The 20,462-nt window shown below is 52.0% G+C and overlaps 1 protein-coding gene across 4 annotated transcripts in view; it reads right to left on the reverse strand.

Annotated features, from left to right (window-relative positions):
* LOC122558042 (uncharacterized) overlaps positions 1 to 20,462 on the reverse strand; it is a 224,700-nt gene that overhangs the window by 31,932 nt on the left and 172,306 nt on the right. For all 4 annotated transcript variants that reach the window (XM_087996442.1, XM_087996444.1, XM_043706371.2 and 1 more), the window contains 2 exons: positions 4,119 to 4,333; positions 3,226 to 3,310 (listed from right to left, as the gene is read on the reverse strand). In XM_087996442.1, coding sequence (XP_087852568.1) covers positions 3,226 to 3,310; positions 4,119 to 4,333 — 300 coding nt within the window. The remainder of the gene's footprint in view (positions 1 to 3,225; positions 3,311 to 4,118; positions 4,334 to 20,462) is intronic.

Below are 20,462 nucleotides of genomic sequence, written 5' to 3' on the forward strand. Positions count from 1 at the left end.
AATACCGTTTTGAAAGCCACACTTGAATGCGCCTTCACCACACCCTCAGGCAGTACATTCCAGATCCTAATCACTGGATGCATAAACGTTTCCATCAACTGCAATCTATCACTTTCATAATTTCAAAGGCCTTCATAAGGCTATCTTTAATCTTCACTTTTCCAAAGAAGAAAGATGTAATCTGTTTAATCTTTCCTGAAAATTATAACTTCAGAGTTTGGATAGTTCTTGTATGTCTGTTTTGCATCCTCTCCAGTGTCCCTATATTTGCTTTCTGTTTGATAAATCCCAGGTATATGGATTTAGAAACTGTGCAAACTTCTCAAATTAGCACACAAACTCTCTCACACATGGACACACCACACACATGGACATGCTCACACACACGGACACATACGCAAGGACATGCTCACACACATGGACACACACGCAAGGACATGCTCACACACCACACACATCAGCATGGACGTGCTCACATACACACACACAGACACGCGGACGCACACATGGGCACACACATGGACATGCTCAAACACGGACACGCTCTCACACACACACGCTCACACACACACACGTGGACATGCTCACACATACACATGGTCATGCTCACACACACGGACACGTTCACACACACATACGGACATACACAAATACACACACGGACGGACACAAACAGACATGTTGCATACATACATACGGACACGCTCACACGCACACACACACACGGACACACGTACGGACAAGCTCACACGCACACATAGACACACACATTCGGACATGCTCACACACATACAGACATACTCACACACAAATACAGACGCACGTAGACACACATACAGTCATGTTCACATACATACGGACATGCTCACACAGACACGCACATACAGACATACACGCACATACAGACATACTCACACACACAGACACTCTCACATACACATATACACACACAGAGGGACACACAGGGACACACTCGCACACACACTTGGACACACACACAATAGATATCAGTCCAATTTCATTATCATCATCATGGGAATGAATAGCAGATTGAGTGTCTCCTAATTTTTCGAAGAAAGATATTTATCTTGAGATTACACATGAAATGGACAGCTGCCAGTTGAAAAAAAATTTGTCAGGACAAGAAACAGTAAGAAGTTATCGTCAGCAGGCTCAGCAAATTATCAGGCATTTGATCATTTTATTTCTAAGCAAGTATTGTACATGAATGCTTCTATTAAAATAGTTATTGTATTGGTGCATTGTCTTTTGCTGCTGCTTATCTTTGAACAAAATATTTGATAGTTTGTGACTTTAATGCAAACTGTAATTGAGTTTACTATTAGGAGGGAATGAATTAGAATTAAATTAGTCTTTATTGTCACATATATACAATGATGACAGTGAAAAGTTTATACATCGCCACTTAGAGTACTGACTTAGGTATGAGGTACCTTGGGTACAACTTCTTTAGTTACAAGATTTTTGATAATAGAGAAATAAAATATCCAGCATTTCAGAAATAAAAATTCTGAACAGCAGACCACATTGGCACTCAGCTTCCAGTGTGCACTGGGCCCCGGCTCCAGACGGAACCGGCCTTCACCTTGAGGATCATGAAGCTGGGAGATCACTTCAGGCCACAACGCCAGATGGAGGAAGCCACACTGGGAGGCAACTATGGGAGGAGGATGCTGTCCCAGGCCGGGAGGCCGCTACAAGAGGAGGAGGAGGGAGCTGTGCCAGGCCAGGACATTACCGCACCACACTGGGAGGCTGCTACGGGAGGAGGATGCTGCGTCAGGCAGGGAGGTATGGAAAATAAAGAACATGAAAGCATGGAAAGGGTTAAAGCATGAAGATCACTGGAATCTGTGTTCTGTGGAAGGCAGGATGGGATAACCATAGTGGAACATTCTTACACCAATTATCAGAATAAGGTTAAGACTAAAAGGTCGCTATGGCGAGATGAGATAACACAAGTAACAAAGCAAGTTTCTCTGTTAAGTGCTATTATGACAGGATTGGGACCGTAAATATTTGGGACATGACATTAAAATACCTAATTAATAGTTAGTAGAGTCAGCTTGAGACAGGAGACTATTGTAATGGATGGAATAGCTAAATATCTATCATGATAGTTTAGTCTGCAATGGAAGATTCCTGTAGCAGAAGTGATAATACATATCCAACCGTGACATTAGAATAAGATCAAGTAGAATGTACAACTAAAGAGATAATGGGAACTAACATCACTGGTTTATTGTGTAGCTAGAGTGAGGTACTTAGATTAATATAGTTGGACATGCTGATAAGCTAACAGAAACATGATAAAAAAAGATATAAAAATCCATGGACCCTGAGGTTCGGGGCCATTCGAGAATCTGCTTTCTCAGTGTCACGGTTTTTTGTTTGCAAATAAAAGACCTACTTCTTGAAAACTCTCTGCGTCTCCTGGTGGTTCTCGTTATTTTCTCCACAACAGAGGTCACCACACCACGCTGGGAGGCCGCTACGGGAGGAGGATGCTGCATCAGGCCAGGAGGTTGTCACACCACACATGGAGGCCACTAGAGGAGGAGGATGATGCGCCACGCTGAGTGGTCAGCACAACACTCCGGGAGGACGCTGCGCCAGTCTGGGAGTTGGTGCTGGAGGCCAAGAGTTGTCACCAGAGGGCTGGGAATCATTACTCACCGGAGGGCTGGGAATCACCGCTCACCATGGGCTGGGAATCATCGCTCACCATAGGCTGGGAATTGTTGCTCGCCGGAGTCTGGGAACTGTTGCTCACCGGAGGCCGGGAATTGTCAGAGAGAAAAAGAAAATAAAGCACTAAGAGAAAGAAAGGAGTAGTGTCCTACTCCACTGCGATCTTGAGAACGTAAGAGGACTAGTCCATCAAAGGTAGGGCAGCAGAGCCCTGATGGATGCACCAATGGTGGACCAGGAAAACACCAGTGAGCCCAACAATCACAGGACAGGAGAGTGCTGGTGAGTGCACCAATGGCAGGCAGGAGAACACTGGTGAGCCCACCAATCACAGGGCAGGAGAGTGCTGGTGAATGCACCAATGGCGGGCAGGAGAACACCGATAAGCCCACCAATCACGGGGTGGGAGAGTGCTGGTGGATGCACCAATGAGGGGGCCAGCATCACAGTTGATGGAAGTTGGTGAGATGAATTTATAACAGACCTATCCCTTGGCTTTGTTCCGGTTCATACCTGGATATTGCTGGGTTCCTGTTTGGTGTCAGATCTGAAGAGTGCCAATTCTTCTCTGTTGATAGCTTCTGGGTGATTTGTGAATCTGTTAAACAGGCAGATGTTTACCACAGTGAGGGTAGAGAGAATAACAAACACTGTAATGCTCGAGAAAACACTGGGAAGCATTCACTATTTAAGTTAAACAGCTGTATCTTTCCCCAGTTTACTGTCTGCACTGTGAGGTGGATAGAATCAGCTCTTGATACCACACTGACCCTCTGCCCAGCTTTAAGGCACTGAATGCTGGCACACTGTTCAGTCAAGGAGATTCCAGACCCAGCTGATTACATTTAACAGACACAAAGTTGTAAAGAACGCCTGCTCTTTCTATCTTTAGCTTTGGGCACTAAAGTGTTGGTCACTAATGGCAGAGGTGACTCAGCACCAAGCAGCAATGAAACCATGGACTGCACTGCTCTGGAGGACTCAGTCCCACACAGTGTTTGCCAAGCCCTATATTCATTATCTCTGCTGAACAAAATTAGATAATTCACAACCGGGAACCACAACCAGCCAAAAGTAAATCCAAGAGAATTCAGGAGAAGCTCCTTTGTGCAGGCAATGCGAAAATGTAGGACTTCCTGCCAAAAGGAATAGCTGGGAAGTTGAGCAGAGGAAAGTTGATTAAACGCATGAGGAAGAAAGGGAATGGTAGAATATGTTGTTAGGGATGGAATGAAAAGGAATTGGGAGGATACTGATGTAAAGCATAGACATCACAGAGCTGTCAGGCCTGATGGCGTGTTTCTATGTAGTAAACGCAATGTAATTCTATATCATTCTGAGGGTCCTAATCAATGTCCACAAATTCAATCAGAACTCAGAAGCTAAACTGGATATTTTATACCTACCTTGCAGCTTTTCGCTCTGGACGGGTACAGAGGCTGGCGGACAGAGTGCAGGTTCAAACATTTCCATTTCAGAGTGGTGGGCAGTGCTTGATACCATCCCCTGGTCCCCCTCCTGCTCCTGAGGGTGCTGCCTGTCTCCATGAGATTCTCTCGGTATTTCAGAACAACCTTCCTCCGAGGCTTTCCCAACCAAATCAGTTAATTCTTTATATAATCTTGATTCATAGAAAGGATAGGATTGTTAGCTACTTCCATAGATAATATCTGACTGATGATCAAAAGAATGTTCAAGGTCACTAATTGTATTCCTGACTGTGTTGAGTAAATCCTGCTTCTTTCAGTGGTAATTGCTTTGTTGTCAGCCATGGCTCAGTGTGTAACATTATTGTCTCTGAGGCAGAGATCCCTGGATTCAAGTCCCATTCCCAAATAACTCAGAATGTAAATCAGATTGATATTCCCCATGGAATAGAAAAAGATCACCATATCATGAAAAGATTCATACTTGGGAGGTGCTGCACTGCTGAAGGGACCTTACTGAGGAAGTGCTGCACTGTTGGGGGGCCCTTACTGAGGAAGCGTTGCACTGTTGGGGGACCTTATTGAGGAAGTGCAGCACTATTGGGGAGACCTTACTGATGAAGTATTGCACGGTTGGGGGACCTTATTGAGGAAGTGTTGCACTTCTGGGGGGACCTTACTGAAGAAGTGTTGCACTGTTGGGGTGCCCTTACTGAGGAAGTGTTGCACTGTTGGGGGGACCTTACTGAGGAAGTATTGCATTGTTGGGGGACCTTACTCAGGAAGTGTTGCACTGTTGGAGAGCCCTTACTGAGGAAGTGCTGCACTGTTGAAGGGCCCTTACTGAGGAAGTGCTGCACTGTTGGGGGACCTTACTGAGGAAGTGTTGCACTGTTGGGGTGCCCTTACTTAGGAAGTGTTGCACTGTTGGAGGGCCCTTACTGAGGAAGTGTTGCACTGTTGGGGGGCCCTTACTGAGGAAGTATTGCACTGTTGGAACGCCCTTACTGAGGAAGTGCTGCACTGTTGGAGGGCCCTTGCTGAGGAGGTGCTGCACTGTTGAGGGGCCCTTACTGAGGGGGTGCTGCACTGTTGGGGGATCTTACTGAGGGGGTGCTGCACTGTTGGGGGATCTTACTGAGGAAGTGTTCCACTGTTGGGGGGCCCTTACTGAGGAAGTGCTGCACTGTTGGGGGACCTTACTGAGGAAGTGTTGCACTGTCGGGGAACCTTACTGAGGAAGTGTTGCACTGTCGGGGGTTCTTACTGAGGAAGTGTTGCACTGTTGGGAGACCTTAATGAGGAAGTGCTGCATTGTTGGGGGCTCTTACAGAGGAAGTGCTGCATTGTTTGGGAATCCCTTCTGAGGAAGTGCTGCATTGTTGGGGGCTCTTACTGAGGAAGTGCTGCACTGTTGGGGGTCCCTTACTGAGGAATTGCTGCACTCTTGGAAGGGGCCTTACTGAGGAAGTGCTGCACTGTTGCAGGACCCTTACTGAGGAAGTGCTGCACTGTTGGGGGGCCCTTACTGAGGAAGTGTTGCACTGTTGTAGGGCCCTTACTGAGGAAGTGTTGCACTGCTGGGGGGCCCTTACTGAGGATGTGCTGCACTGTTGGGGGACCTTACTGAGGAAGTGTTGCACTGTTGGGGGACCTTACTGAGGAAGTGTTGCACTGTTGGGGGCCCACACTGAGGAAGTGTTGCACTGTTGGAGGGCCCTTTCTGAGGAGGTGCTGCACTGTTGAGGGGCCCTTACTGGAGAAGTGCTGCACTGTTGGAGGGCCTTACGAAGAAAGTGCTGTAATGTTGGGGACCTTTACTAAGGAAGTGCTGCACTGTTGGTGGGCTCTTGCTGAGAAAATGCTGCACTCTTGGAAGGGGCCTTACTGAGGAAGTGTTGCACTGTTGTAGGGCCCTTACTGAGGAAGTGTTGCACTGTTGGGGGGCCCTTACTGAGGAAGTGCTGCACTGTTGGGGGACCTTACTGAGGAAGTGTTGCACTGTCGGGGGACCTTACTGAGGAAGTGTTGCACTGTCGGGGGCCCTTACTGAGGAAGTGTTGCACTGTTGGGGGACCTTACTGAGGAAGTGCTGCACTGTTGGAGGGCTCTTGCTGAGGAGGTGCTGCACTGTTGAGGGGCCCATACTGGAGAAGTGCTGCACTGTTGGAGAGCCTTACGAAGAAAGTGCTGTACTGTTGGGGACCTGTACTAAGGAAGTGCTGCACTGTTGGCGGGCTCTTACTGAGGAAATGGTGCACTGTTGGAGGGTCCTGACTGAGGAAGTGTTGCACTGTTGGAAGGCCCTTACTGAGGAAGTGGTGCACTGTTGGGTGGCCCTTACTGAGGAAATGCTGCACTGTTGGGGTGCCCTTACTGAGGAAGTGTTGCACTCTTGGGGGGCCCTTACTGAGGAAGTGTTGCACTGTTGGGGGGCCATTGCTGAGGATGGGCTGCACTGTTGGGGGGCCCTTACTGAGGAAGTGCTGCACTTTTGGAAGGCCCTTGCTGAGGAAGTGCTGCACAGTTGGGGGGCCCTTACTGAGGAAATGCTGCACTGTTGGGAGACATTAATGAGGAAGTGTTGCACTGTTGGAGGGCCCTTGCTGAGGAGGTGCTGCACTGTTGAGGGGCCCTTAATGAGGAAATGCTGCAATGTTTGGGGGCCCTTACTGAGGAAATGCTGCACTGTTTGGGGGCCCTTACTGAGGAAATGCTGCACTGTTGGGGGGCCTTTGCTGAGGAAGTGCTGCACTGTTTGCGGGCCCTTACTGAGGAAGTGTTGCATTGTTGGGGTGTCCTTACTGAGGAAGTGTTGCACTGTTCGGGGGCTATTGCTGAGGAAGGTCTGCACTGTTGGGGGGCCCTTACTGAGGAAGTGTTGTATTGTTGGGGTGCCCTTACTGAGGAAGTGTTGCACTGTTGTGGGGCCCTTACTGAGGAAGTGTTGCACTATTGGGAGACCTTAATGAGGAAGTGTTGCACTGTTGGAGGGCCCTTTCTGAGGAGGTGCTGCACTGTTGAGGGGCCCTTACTGGAGAAGTGACCTTACAGAGGAAGTGCTGCAATGTTGGAGGGCCCTTATTGAAGAAGTGTTGCACTGTCGGGGGACCTTACTGAGGAGGTGCTGCACTGTTGAGCGGCCCTTACTGGAGAAATGCTGCACTGTTGGAGGGCCTTACGAAGAATGTGCAGTACTGTTGGGGACCTGTACTAAGGAAGTGCTGCACTGTTGGCGGGCTCTTACTGAGGAAATGCTGCACTGTTGGAGGGTCCTGACTGAGGAAGTGTTGCACTGTTGGGGGGCCCTACTTGAGGAAGTTCTGCACTTTTGGAAGGCACTTACTGAGCAAGTGTTGCACCGTTGGAAGGCCCTTACTGAGGAAGTGTTGCACTGTTGGAAGGCCCTTGATCAGGAAATGCTGCACTGTTGGGAGGCCCTTACTGAGGAAGTGTTGCATTGTTGGGGTGCCCTTACTGAGTAAGTGCTGCACTGTTACGGGGCCCTTACTGAGGAAGTGTTGCACTGTTGGGGGGCTCCTTACTGAGGAAGTGTTGCACTGTTGGGGGGCCTTTGCTGAGGATGGGCTGCACTGTTCGGGGGCCCTAACTGAGGAAGTGCTGCACTTTTGGAAGGCCCTTGCTGAGGAAGTGCTGCACTGTTGGGGGGCTCTTACTGAGGAAATGCTGCACTGTTGGGAGACATTAATGAGGAAGTGTTGCACTGTCGGAGGGCCCTTGCTGAGGAGGTGCTGCACTGTTGAGGGGCCCTTACTGGAGAAGTGCTGCACTGTTGGAGGGCCTTACGAATAAAGTGCTGTACTGTTGGGGACCTTTACTAAGGAAGTGCTGCACTATTGGTGGGCTTTTACTGAGGAAATGCTGCACTGTTGGAGGGTCCTGACTGAGGAAGTGTTGCACTGTTGGAAGGCTCTACTTGAGGAAGTTCTGCACTTTTGGAAGGCACTTACTGAGCAAGTGTTGCACCGTTGGAAGGCCCTTACTGAGGAAGTGTTGCACTATTGGAAGGCCCTTGATCAGGAAATGCTGCACTGTTGGGGGGCCCTTACTGAGGAAGTGTTGCATTGTTGGGGTGCCCTTACTGAGTAAGTGCTGCACTGTTGCGGGGCCCTTACTGAGGAAGTGTTGCACTGCTGTGGGGCCCCTTACTGAGGAAGTGTTGCACTGTTGGGGGGCCTTTGCTGAGGATGGGCTGCACTGTTCGGGAGCCCTAACTGAGGAAGTGCTGGACTTTTGGAAGGCCCTTGCTGAGGAAGTGCTGCACTGTTGGGGGGCTCTTACTGAGGAAATGCTGCACTGTTGGGAGACATGAATGAGGAAGTGTTGCACTGTCGGAGGGCCCTTGCTGAGGAGGTGCTGCACTGTTGAGGGGCCCTTACTGGAGAAGTGCTGCACTGTTGGAGGGCCTTACGAATAAAGTGCTGTACTGTTGGGGACCTTTACTAAGGAAGTGCTGCACTGTTGGTGGGCTTTTACTGAGGAAATGCTGCACTGTTGGAGGGTCCTGACTGAGGAAGTGTTGCACTGTTGGAAGGCCCTTGCTGAGGAAGTGGTGCACTGTTGGGGGGCCCTTACTGAGGAAATGCTGCACTGTTGGGGGGCCCTTGCTGAGGAAGTGTTGCACTGTTGGGAGACCTTAATGAGGAAGTGTTGCACTGTTGGAGCGCCCTTGCTGAGGAGGTGCTGCACTGTTGAGGGGCCCTTACTGGAGAAGTGCTGCACTGTTGGTTGGCCTTACGAATAAAGAGCTGTAATGTTGGGGACCTTTACTAAGGAAGTGCTGCACTGTTGGTGGGCTCTTGCTGAGGAAATGCTGCACTGTTGGAGGGTCCTGACTGAGGAAGTGTTGCACTGTTGGAAGGCCCTTGCTGAGGAAGTGGTGCACTGTTGGGGGGCCCTTACTGAGGAAATGCTGCACAGTTGGGGGACCATTACTGATGAAATGCTGCACTGTTGTGGGGCCCTTGCTGAGGAAGTGCTGCACTGTTGGGGGGCCCTTACTGAGGAAGTGTTGCAATGTTGGGGTGCCCTTACTGAGGAAGTGTTGCACTGTTGGGGGGCCCTTACTGAGGAAGTGTTGCTCTGTTGGAGGGCCTTACGAATAAAGTGCTGTAATGTTGGGGACCTTTACTAAGGAAGTGCTGCACTGTTGGTGGGCTCTTGCTGAGGAAATGCTGCACTGTTGGAGGGTCCTGACTGAGGAAGTGTTGCACTGTTGGAAGGCCCTTGCTGAGGAAGTGGTGCACTGTTGGGGGGCCCTTACTGAGGAAATGCTGCACTGTTGTGGGGCCCTTGCTGAGGAAGTGCTGCACTGTTGGGGGGCCCTTACTGAGGAAGTGTTGCAATGTTGGGGTGCCCTTACTGAGGAAGTGTTGCACTGTTGGGGGGCCCTTACTGAGGAAGTGTTGCTCTGTTGCAGGGCCTTACTGAGGAAGTGTTGCTCTGTTGGAGGGCCTTACTGAGGAAGGGCTGCATTGTTTCAGCGGGCATACTGAGGAGGTGCTGCACTGTTGAGGGGCCCTTACTGGAGAAGTGCTGCACTGGTGGAGGACCTTACTGAGAAGTGCTGGACTGTGGGGGAACTCTTACTAATGAAGTGTTGCACTGTTGTGAGGGGCCCTTAATGAGGAAGTGTTGCATTGTTGGAGGGCCATACTGAGGAGGTGCTGCATTGTGGGGGAACCCTTCCTGAGGAAGTGCTGCATTGTTGGCGAACACATACTGAGGAAGTGCTGCACTGTTACAGCGGCCTTCCTGAGGAAGTGCTGCACTTTTGGGAGCCCTAACCGAGGAAGTGCTGCACTGTTGAGGGGCCCTTAGTGAGGAAGGGCTGCACTGTTCCAGGGTCATTACTGAGGATGTGCTACACAGTTGGGGTCCCTTACTGAGGAAGTGCTACACTGTTGCAGAGGCCATACTGAGGAAGTTTTGCACTGCTGAGGGGACCTTACTGGAGAAATGCTGCACTGTTGCAGGGCCATACTGAGAAAATGCTGCACTGTTGGTGGGCTCTTACTGGGAAGTGCTGCATTGTTGGGGGGGCCCTTACTGAGGAAGTGCTGCACCATTGGGAGGCCTTTACTTGGAAGTGCTGCATTGTTGGGGAATCCTTTCTGAGGAAGTGCTGCATTGTTGGGGGCTCTTACACAGGAAGTGCTGCATTGTTTGGGAATCCCTTCTGAGGAAGTTCTGCATTGTTGGGGGCTCTTACTGAGGAAGTGCTGCACTGTTGGGGGTCCCTTACTGAGGAATTGCTGCACTCTTGGAAGGGGCCTTACTGAGGAAGTGCTGCACTGTTGCAGGACCCTTACTGAGGAAGTGCTGCACTGTTGGGGGGCCCTTACTGAGGAAGTGTTGCACTGTTGTAGGGCCCTTACTGAGGAAGTGTTGCACTGCTGGGGGGCCCTTACTGAGGATGTGCTGCACTGTTGGGGGACCTTACTGAGGAAGTGTTGCACTGTTGGGGGACCTTACTGAGGAAGTGTTGCACTGTTGGGGGCCCACACTGAGGAAGTGTTGCACTGTTGGAGGGCCCTTTCTGAGGAGGTGCTGCACTGTTGTGGGGCCCTTACTGGAGAAGTGCTGCACTGTTGGAGGGCCTTACAAAGAAAGTGCTGTACTGTTGGGGACCTGTACTAAGGAAGTGCTGCACTGTTTGCGGGCTCTTACTGAGGAAATGCTGCACTGTTGGAGGGTCCTGACTGAGGAAGTGTTGCACTGTTGGAAGGCCCTGACTGAGGAAGTGGTGCACTGTTGGGGGGCCCTTACTGAGGAAATGCTGCACTGTTGGGGTTCCCTAACTGAGGAAGTGTTGCATTATTGGTGTGCCCTTACTGAGGAAGTGTTGCACTGTTGGAAGGCCCTGACTGAGGAAGTGTTGCACTGTTGAGGGGCCCTTAATGAGGAAATGCTGCACTGTTGGGAGGCCCTTACTGAGGAAATGCTGCACTGTTGGGAGGCCCTTATTGAGGAAATGCTGCACTGTTGTGGGGCCCTTGCTGAGGAAGTGCTGCACTGTTAGGGGGCCCTTACTGAGGAAGTGTTGCATTGTTGGGGTGCCCTTACTGAGGAAGTGTTGCATTGTTGGGGTGCCCTTACTGAGTAAGTGCTGCACTGTTGCGGGGCCCTTACTGAGGAAGTGTTGCACTGCTGTGGGGCCCCTTACTGAGGAAGTGTTGCACTGTTGGGGGGCCTTTGCTGAGGATGGGCTGCACTGTTCGGGAGCCCTAACTGAGGAAGTGCTGCACTTTTGGAAGGCCCTTGCTGAGGAAGTGCTGCACTGTTGGGGGGCTCTTACTGAGGAAATGCTGCACTGATGGGAGACATTAATGAGGAAGTGTTGCACTGTCGGAGGGCCCTTGCTGAGGAGGTGCTGCACTGTTGAGGGGCCCTTACTGGAGAAGTGCTGCACTGTTGGAGGGCCTTACGAAGAAAGTGCTGTACTGTTGGGGACCTGTACTAAGGAAGTGCTGCACTGTTGGCGGGCTCTTACTGAGGAAATGCTGCACTGTTGGAGGTTCCTGACTGAGGAAGTGTTGCACTGTTGGAAGGCCCTTACTGAGGAAGTGGTGCACTGTTGGGGGGCCCTTACTGAGGAAATGCTGCACTGTTGGGGGGCCCTAACTGAGGAAGTGTTGCATTATTGGGGTGCCCTTACTGAGGAAGTGTTGCACTCTTGGGGGGGCCCTTACTGAGGAAGTGTTGCACTGTTGGGAGACATTAATGAGGAAGTGTTGCACTGTTGGAGGGCCCTTGCTGAGGAGGTGCTGCCCTGTTGAGGGGCCCTTAATGAGGAAATGCTGCACTGTTGGGAGGCCCTTACTGAGGAAATGCTGCACTGTTGTGGGGCCCTTGCTGAGGAAGTGCTGCACTGTTAGGGGGCCCTTACTGAGGAAGTGTTGCATTGTTGGGGTGCCCTTACTGAGGAAGTGTTGCACTGTTGGGGGCCCTAACTGAGGAAGGGCTACACTGTTGTGGGGCTATTGCTGAGGAAGGGCTGAACTGTTGGGTGGCCCTTACTGAGGAAGTGTTGCATTGTTGGGGTGCCCTTACTGAGGAAGTGTTGCACTGTTGGGGGCCCTAACTGAGGAAGGGCTACACTGTTGTGGGGCTATTGCTGAGGAAGGGCTGAACTGTTGGGTGGCCCTTACTGAGGAAGTGTTGCATTGTTGGGGTGCCCTTACTGAGGAAGTGTTGCACTGTTGGGGGCCCTAACTGAGGAAGGGCTACACTGTTGTGGGGCTATTGCTGAGGAAGGGCTGAACTGTTGGGTGGCCCTTACTGAGGAAGTGTTGCACTGTTGGGGGCCCTAACTGAGGAAGGGCTACACTGTTGTGGGGCTATTGCTGAGGAAGGGCTGAACTGTTGGGTGGCCCTTACTGAGGAAGTGTTGCATTGTTGGGGTGCCCTTACTGAGGAAGTGTTGCACTGTTGGAAGGCCTTTACTGGGAAGTGCTGCATTGTTGGGGAATCCTTTGTGAGGAAGTGCTGCATTGTTGGGGGCTCTTACAGAGGAAGTGCTGCATTGTTTGGGAATCCCTTCTGAGGAAGTGCTACATTGTTGGGAGACATTAATGAGGAAGTGTTGCACTGTTGGAGGGCCCTTGCTGAGGAGGTGCTGCACTGTTGAGGGGCCCTTAATGAGGAAATGCTGCACTGTTGGTGGGCCCTTGCTGAGGAAGTGCTGCACTGTTAGGGGGCCCTTACTGAGGAAGTGTTGCATTTTTGGGGTGCCCTTACTGAGGATGTGTTACACTGTTGGGGGCCCTAACTGAGGAAGTGTTGCACTATTGGAAGGCCCTTGCTGAGGAAGGGCTGCAGTGTTGGGGGGCCCTTACTGATGAAGTGTTGCATTGTTGGGGTGCCCTTACTGAGGAAGTGCTACACTGTTGGGGGTCCCTTACTGAGGAAGTTTTGCACTGTTGGGGGGGCTCTTCCTGAGGAAGTGCAGCACTGTTGAGGGCCCCTTACTGGAGAAGTGACCTTACAGAGGAAGTGCTGCACTGTTGGGGTGCCCTTACTGAGGAAGTGTTGCACTGTTGAGGGGCCCTTACTGAGGAAGTGCTGCATTGTTGTAGGGCCCTTACTGAGGAAGTGTTGCACTGTTGGGGGGCCCTTACTGAGGAAGTGCTGCACTGTTGGGGGACCTTACTGAAGAAGTGTTGCACTGTCGGGGGACCTTACTGAGGAAGCGTTGCACTGTCGGGGGCCCTTGCTGAGGAAGTGTTGCACTGTTGGGAGACCTTAATGAGGAAGTGTTGCACTGTTGGAGGGGCCTTTCTGAGGAGGTGCTGCATTGTTGAGGGGCCCTTACTGGAGAAATGCTGCACTGTTGGAGGGTCTTACGAAGAAAGTGCTGTACTGTTGGGGACCTTTACTAAGGAAGTGCTGCACTGTTGACGGGCTCTTACTGAGGAAATGCTGCACTGTTGGAGGGTCCTGACTGAGGAAGTATTGCACTGTTGGAAGGCCCTTACTGAGGAAGTGTTGCACTATTGGGGGGCCCTTACTGAGTAAGTGCTGCACTGTTGCGGGGCCCTTACTGAGGAATTGTTGCATTTTTGGGGTGCCCTTACTGAGGATGTGTTACACTGTTGGGGGCCCTAACTGAGGAAGTGTTGCACTATTGGAAGGCCCTTGCTGAGGAAGGGCTGCAGTGTTGGGGGGCCCTTATTGAGGAAATGCTGCAATGTTGGGGGGCCCTTACTGATGAAGTGTTGCATTGTTGGGGTGCCCTTACTGAGGAAGTGCTGCACTGTTGGGGGACCCTTACAGAGGAACTGCTGCACTGTTGGGGGTCCCTTACTGAGGAAGTTTTGCACTGTTGGGGGGGCTCTTCCTGAGGAAGTGTTGCACTGTTGGGGGGCCTTTGCTGAGGATGGGCTGCACTGTTCGGGGGCCCTAACTGAGGAAGTGCTGCACTTTTGGAAGGCCCTTGCTGAGGAAGTGCTGCACTGTTGGGGGGCTCTTACTGTGGAAATGCTGCACTGTTGGGAGACATTAATGAGGAAGTGTTGCACTCTCGGAGGGTCCTTGCTGAGGAGGTGCTGCACTGTTGAGGGGCCCTTACTGGAGAAGTGCTGCACTGTTGGAGGGCCTTACGAAGAAAGTGCTGTACTGTTGGGGACCTTTACTAAGGAAGTGCTGCACTGTTGGTGGGCTTTTACTGAGGAAATGCTGCACTGTTGGAGGGTCCTGACTGAGGAAGTGTTGCACTGTTGGAAGGCCCTTGCTTGAGGAAGTTCTGCACTTTTGGAAGGCACTTACTGAGCAAGTGTTGCACCGTTGGAAGGCCCTTACTGAGGAAGTGTTGCACTGTTGGAAGGCCCTTGATCAGGAAATGCTGCACTGTTGGGGGGCCCTTACTGATGAAGTGTTGCATTGTTGGGGTGCCCTTACTGAGGAAGTGCTGCACTGTTGGGGGGCCCTTACTGAGGAACTGCTACACTGTTGGGGGTCCCTTACTGAGGAAGTTTTGCACTGTTGGGGGGGCTCTTCCTGAGGAAGTGCAGCACTGTTGAGGGCCCCTTACTGGAGAAGTGACCTTACAGAGGAAGTGCTGCACTGTTGGGGTGCCCTTACTGAGGAAGTGTTGCACTGTTGAGGGGCCCTTACTGAGGAAGTGCTGCATTGTTTTAGGGCCCTTACTGAGGAAGTGTTGCACTGTTGGGGGGCCCTTACTGAGGAAGTGCTGCACTGTTGGGGGACCTTACTGAAGAAGTGTTGCACTGTCGGGGGACCTTACTGAGGAAGCGTTGCACTGTCGGGGGCCCTTGCTGAGGAAGTGTTGCACTGTTGGAGGGGCCTTTCTGAGGAGGTGCTGCATTGTTGAGGGGCCCTTACTGGAGAAATGCTGCACTGTTGGAGGGTCTTACGAAGAAAGTGCTGTACTGTTGGGGACCTTTACTAAGGAAGTGCTGCACTGTTGACGGGCTCTTACTGAGGAAATGCTGCACTGTTGGAGGGTCCTGACTGAGGAAGTATTGCACTGTTGGAAGGCCCTTACTGAGGAAGTGTTGCACTATTGGGGGGCCCTTACTGAGTAAGTGCTGCACTGTTGCGGGGCCCTTACTGAGGAATTGTTGCATTTTTGGGGTGCCCTTACTGAGGATGTGTTACACTGTTGGGGGCCCTAACTGAGGAAGTGTTGCACTATTGGAAGGCCCTTGCTGAGGAAGGGCTGCAGTGTTGGGGGGCCCTTATTGAGGAAATGCTGCAATGTTGGGGGGCCCTTACTGATGAAGTGTTGCATTGTTGGGGTGCCCTTACTGAGGAAGTGCTGCACTGTTGGGAGACATTAATGAGGAAGTGTTGCACTGTTGGAGGGCCCTTGCTGAGGAGGTGCTGCCCTGTTGAGGGGCCCTTAATGAGGAAATGCTGCACTGTTGGGAGGCCCTTACTGAGGAAATGCTGCACTGTTGTGGGGCCCTTGCTGAGGAAGTGCTGCACTGTTAGGGGGCCCTTACTGAGGAAGTGTTGCATTGTTGGGGTGCCCTTACTGAGGAAGTGTTGCACTGTTGGGGGCCCTAACTGAGGAAGGGCTACACTGTTGTGGGGCTATTGCTGAGGAAGGGCTGAACTGTTGGGTGGCCCTTACTGAGGAAGTGTTGCATAGTTGGGGTGCCCTTACTGAGGAAGTGTTGCACTGTTGGGGGCCCTAACTGAGGAAGGGCTACACTGTTGTGGGGCTATTGCTGAGGAAGGGCTGAACTGTTGGGTGGCCCTTACTGAGGAAGTGTTGCATTGTTGGGGTGCCCTTACTGAGGAAGTGTTGCACTGTTGGAAGGCCTTTACTGGGAAGTGCTGCATTGTTGGGGAATCCTTTGTGAGGAAGTGCTGCATTGTTGGGGGCTCTTACAGAGGAAGTGCTGCATTGTTTGGGAATCCCTTCTGAGGAAGTGCTACATTGTTGGGAGACATTAATGAGGAAGTGTTGCACTGTTGGAGGGCCCTTGCTGAGGAGGTGCTGCACTGTTGAGGGGCCCTTAATGAGGAAATGCTGCACTGTTGGTGGGCCCTTGCTGAGGAAGTGCTGCACTGTTAGGGGGCCCTTACTGAGGAAGTGTTGCATTTTTGGGGTGCCCTTACTGAGGATGTGTTACACTGTTGGGGGCCCTAACTGAGGAAGTGTTGCACTATTGGAAGGCCCTTGCTGAGGAAGGGCTGCAGTGTTGGGGGGCCCTTACTGATGAAGTGTTGCATTGTTGGGGTGCCCTTACTGAGGAAGTGCTACACTGTTGGGGGTCCCTTACTGAGGAAGTTTTGCACTGTTGGGGGGGCTCTTCCTGAGGAAGTGCAGCACTGTTGAGGGCCCCTTACTGGAGAAGTGACCTTACAGAGGAAGTGCTGCACTGTTGGGGTGCCCTTACTGAGGAAGTGTTGCACTGTTGAGGGGCCCTTACTGAGGAAGTGCTGCATTGTTGTAGGGCCCTTACTGAGGAAGTGTTGCACTGTTGGGGGGCCCTTACTGAGGAAGTGCTGCACTGTTGGGGGACCTTACTGAAGAAGTGTTGCACTGTCGGGGGACCTTACTGAGGAAGCGTTGCACTGTCGGGGGCCCTTGCTGAGGAAGTGTTGCACTGTTGGGAGACCTTAATGAGGAAGTGTTGCACTGTTGGAGGGGCCTTTCTGAGGAGGTGCTGCATTGTTGAGGGGCCCTTACTGGAGAAATGCTGCACTGTTGGAGGGTCTTACGAAGAAAGTGCTGTACTGTTGGGGACCTTTACTAAGGAAGTGCTGCACTGTTGACGGGCTCTTACTGAGGAAATGCTGCACTGTTGGAGGGTCCTGACTGAGGAAGTATTGCACTGTTGGAAGGCCCTTACTGAGGAAGTGTTGCACTATTGGGGGGCCCTTACTGAGTAAGTGCTGCACTGTTGCGGGGCCCTTACTGAGGAATTGTTGCATTTTTGGGGTGCCCTTACTGAGGATGTGTTACACTGTTGGGGGCCCTAACTGAGGAAGTGTTGCACTATTGGAAGGCCCTTGCTGAGGAAGGGCTGCAGTGTTGGGGGGCCCTTATTGAGGAAATGCTGCAATGTTGGGGGGCCCTTACTGATGAAGTGTTGCATTGTTGGGGTGCCCTTACTGAGGAAGTGCTGCACTGTTGGGGGACCCTTACAGAGGAACTGCTGCACTGTTGGGGGTCCCTTACTGAGGAAGTTTTGCACTGTTGGGGGGGCTCTTCCTGAGGAAGTGTTGCACTGTTGGGGGGCCTTTGCTGAGGATGGGCTGCACTGTTCGGGGGCCCTAACTGAGGAAGTGCTGCACTTTTGGAAGGCCCTTGCTGAGGAAGTGCTGCACTGTTGGGGGGCTCTTACTGTGGAAATGCTGCACTGTTGGGAGACATTAATGAGGAAGTGTTGCACTCTCGGAGGGTCCTTGCTGAGGAGGTGCTGCACTGTTGAGGGGCCCTTACTGGAGAAGTGCTGCACTGTTGGAGGGCCTTACGAAGAAAGTGCTGTACTGTTGGGGACCTTTACTAAGGAAGTGCTGCACTGTTGGTGGGCTTTTACTGAGGAAATGCTGCACTGTTGGAGGGTCCTGACTGAGGAAGTGTTGCACTGTTGGAAGGCCCTTGCTTGAGGAAGTTCTGCACTTTTGGAAGGCACTTACTGAGCAAGTGTTGCACCGTTGGAAGGCCCTTACTGAGGAAGTGTTGCACTGTTGGAAGGCCCTTGATCAGGAAATGCTGCACTGTTGGGGGGCCCTTACTGATGAAGTGTTGCATTGTTGGGGTGCCCTTACTGAGGAAGTGCTGCACTGTTGGGGGGCCCTTACTGAGGAACTGCTACACTGTTGGGGGTCCCTTACTGAGGAAGTTTTGCACTGTTGGGGGGGCTCTTCCTGAGGAAGTGCAGCACTGTTGAGGGCCCCTTACTGGAGAAGTGACCTTACAGAGGAAGTGCTGCACTGTTGGGGTGCCCTTACTGAGGAAGTGTTGCACTGTTGAGGGGCCCTTACTGAGGAAGTGCTGCATTGTTTTAGGGCCCTTACTGAGGAAGTGTTGCACTGTTGGGGGGCCCTTACTGAGGAAGTGCTGCACTGTTGGGGGACCTTACTGAAGAAGTGTTGCACTGTCGGGGGACCTTACTGAGGAAGCGTTGCACTGTCGGGGGCCCTTGCTGAGGAAGTGTTGCACTGTTGGGAGACCTTAATGAGGAAGTGTTGCACTGTTGGAGGGGCCTTTCTGAGGAGGTGCTGCATTGTTGAGGGGCCCTTACTGGAGAAATGCTGCACTGTTGGAGGGTCTTACGAAGAAAGTGCTGTACTGTTGGGGACCTTTACTAAGGAAGTGCTGCACTGTTGACGGGCTCTTACTGAGGAAATGCTGCACTGTTGGAGGGTCCTGACTGAGGAAGTATTGCACTGTTGGAAGGCCCTTACTGAGGAAGTGTTGCACTATTGGGGGGCCCTTACTGAGTAAGTGCTGCACTGTTGCGGGGCCCTTACTGAGGAATTGTTGCATTTTTGGGGTGCCCTTACTGAGGATGTGTTACACTGTTGGGGGCCCTAACTGAGGAAGTGTTGCACTATTGGAAGGCCCTTGCTGAGGAAGGGCTGCAGTGTTGGGGGGCCCTTATTGAGGAAATGCTGCAATGTTGGGGGGCCCTTACTGATGAAGTGTTGCATTGTTGGGGTGCCCTTACTGAGGAAGTGCTGCACTGTTGGGAGACATTAATGAGGAAGTGTTGCACTGTTGGAGGGCCCTTGCTGAGGAGGTGCTGCCCTGTTGAGGGGCCCTTAATGAGGAAATGCTGCACTGTTGGGAGGCCCTTACTGAGGAAATGCTGCACTGTTGTGGGGCCCTTGCTGAGGAAGTGCTGCACTGTTAGGGGGCCCTTACTGAGGAAGTGTTGCATTGTTGGGGTGCCCTTACTGAGGAAGTGTTGCACTGTTGGGGGCCCTAACTGAGGAAGGGCTACACTGTTGTGGGGCTATTGCTGAGGAAGGGCTGAACTGTTGGGTGGCCCTTACTGAGGAAGTGTTGCATAGTTGGGGTGCCCTTACTGAGGAAGTGTTGCACTGTTGGGGGCCCTAACTGAGGAAGGGCTACACTGTTGTGGGGCTATTGCTGAGGAAGGGCTGAACTGTTGGGTGGCCCTTACTGAGGAAGTGTTGCATTGTTGGGGTGCCCTTACTGAGGAAGTGTTGCACTGTTGGAAGGCCTTTACTGGGAAGTGCTGCATTGTTGGGGAATCCTTTGTGAGGAAGTGCTGCATTGTTGGGGGCTCTTACAGAGGAAGTGCTGCATTGTTTGGGAATCCCTTCTGAGGAAGTGCTACATTGTTGGGAGACATTAATGAGGAAGTGTTGCACTGTTGGAGGGCCCTTGCTGAGGAGGTGCTGCACTGTTGAGGGGCCCTTAATGAGGAAATGCTGCACTGTTGGTGGGCCCTTGCTGAGGAAGTGCTGCACTGTTAGGGGGCCCTTACTGAGGAAGTGTTGCATTTTTGGGGTGCCCTTACTGAGGATGTGTTACACTGTTGGGGGCCCTAACTGAGGAAGTGTTGCACTATTGGAAGGCCCTTGCTGAGGAAGGGCTGCAGTGTTGGGGGGCCCTTACTGATGAAGTGTTGCATTGTTGGGGTGCCCTTACTGAGGAAGTGCTACACTGTTGGGGGTCCCTTACTGAGGAAGTTTTGCACTGTTGGGGGGGCTCTTCCTGAGGAAGTGCAGCACTGTTGAGGGCCCCTTACTGGAGAAGTGACCTTACAGAGGAAGTGCTGCACTGTTGGGGTGCCCTTACTGAGGAAGTGTTGCACTGTTGAGGGGCCCTTACTGAGGAAGTGCTGCATTGTTGTAGGGCCCTTACTGAGGAAGTGTTGCACTGTTGGGGGGCCCTTACTGAGGAAGTGCTGCACTGTTGGGGGACCTTACTGAAGAAGTGTTGCACTGTCGGGGGACCTTACTGAGGAAGCGTTGCACTGTCGGGGGCCCTTGCTGAGGAAGTGTTGCACTGTTGGGAGACCTTAATGAGGAAGTGTTGCACTGTTGGAGGGGCCTTTCTGAGGAGGTGCTGCATTGTTGAGGGGCCCTTACTGGAGAAATGCTGCACTGTTGGAGGGTCTTACGAAGAAAGTGCTGTACTGTTGGGGACCTTTACTAAGGAAGTGCTGCACTGTTGACGGGCTCTTACTGAGGAAATGCTGCACTGTTGGAGGGTCCTGACTGAGGAAGTATTGCACTGTTGGAAGGCCCTTACTGAGGAAGTGTTGCACTATTGGGGGGCCCTTACTGAGTAAGTGCTGCACTGTTGCGGGGCCCTTACTGAGGAATTGTTGCATTTTTGGGGTGCCCTTA

This window comes from Chiloscyllium plagiosum, unplaced genomic scaffold, assembly GCF_037043375.1.
Source record: "Chiloscyllium plagiosum isolate Xiang-an unplaced genomic scaffold, Cpla_swu_hap1 HiC_scaffold_18, whole genome shotgun sequence".
NCBI classification, from domain to species: Eukaryota; Metazoa; Chordata; class Chondrichthyes; order Orectolobiformes; family Hemiscylliidae; genus Chiloscyllium; species Chiloscyllium plagiosum.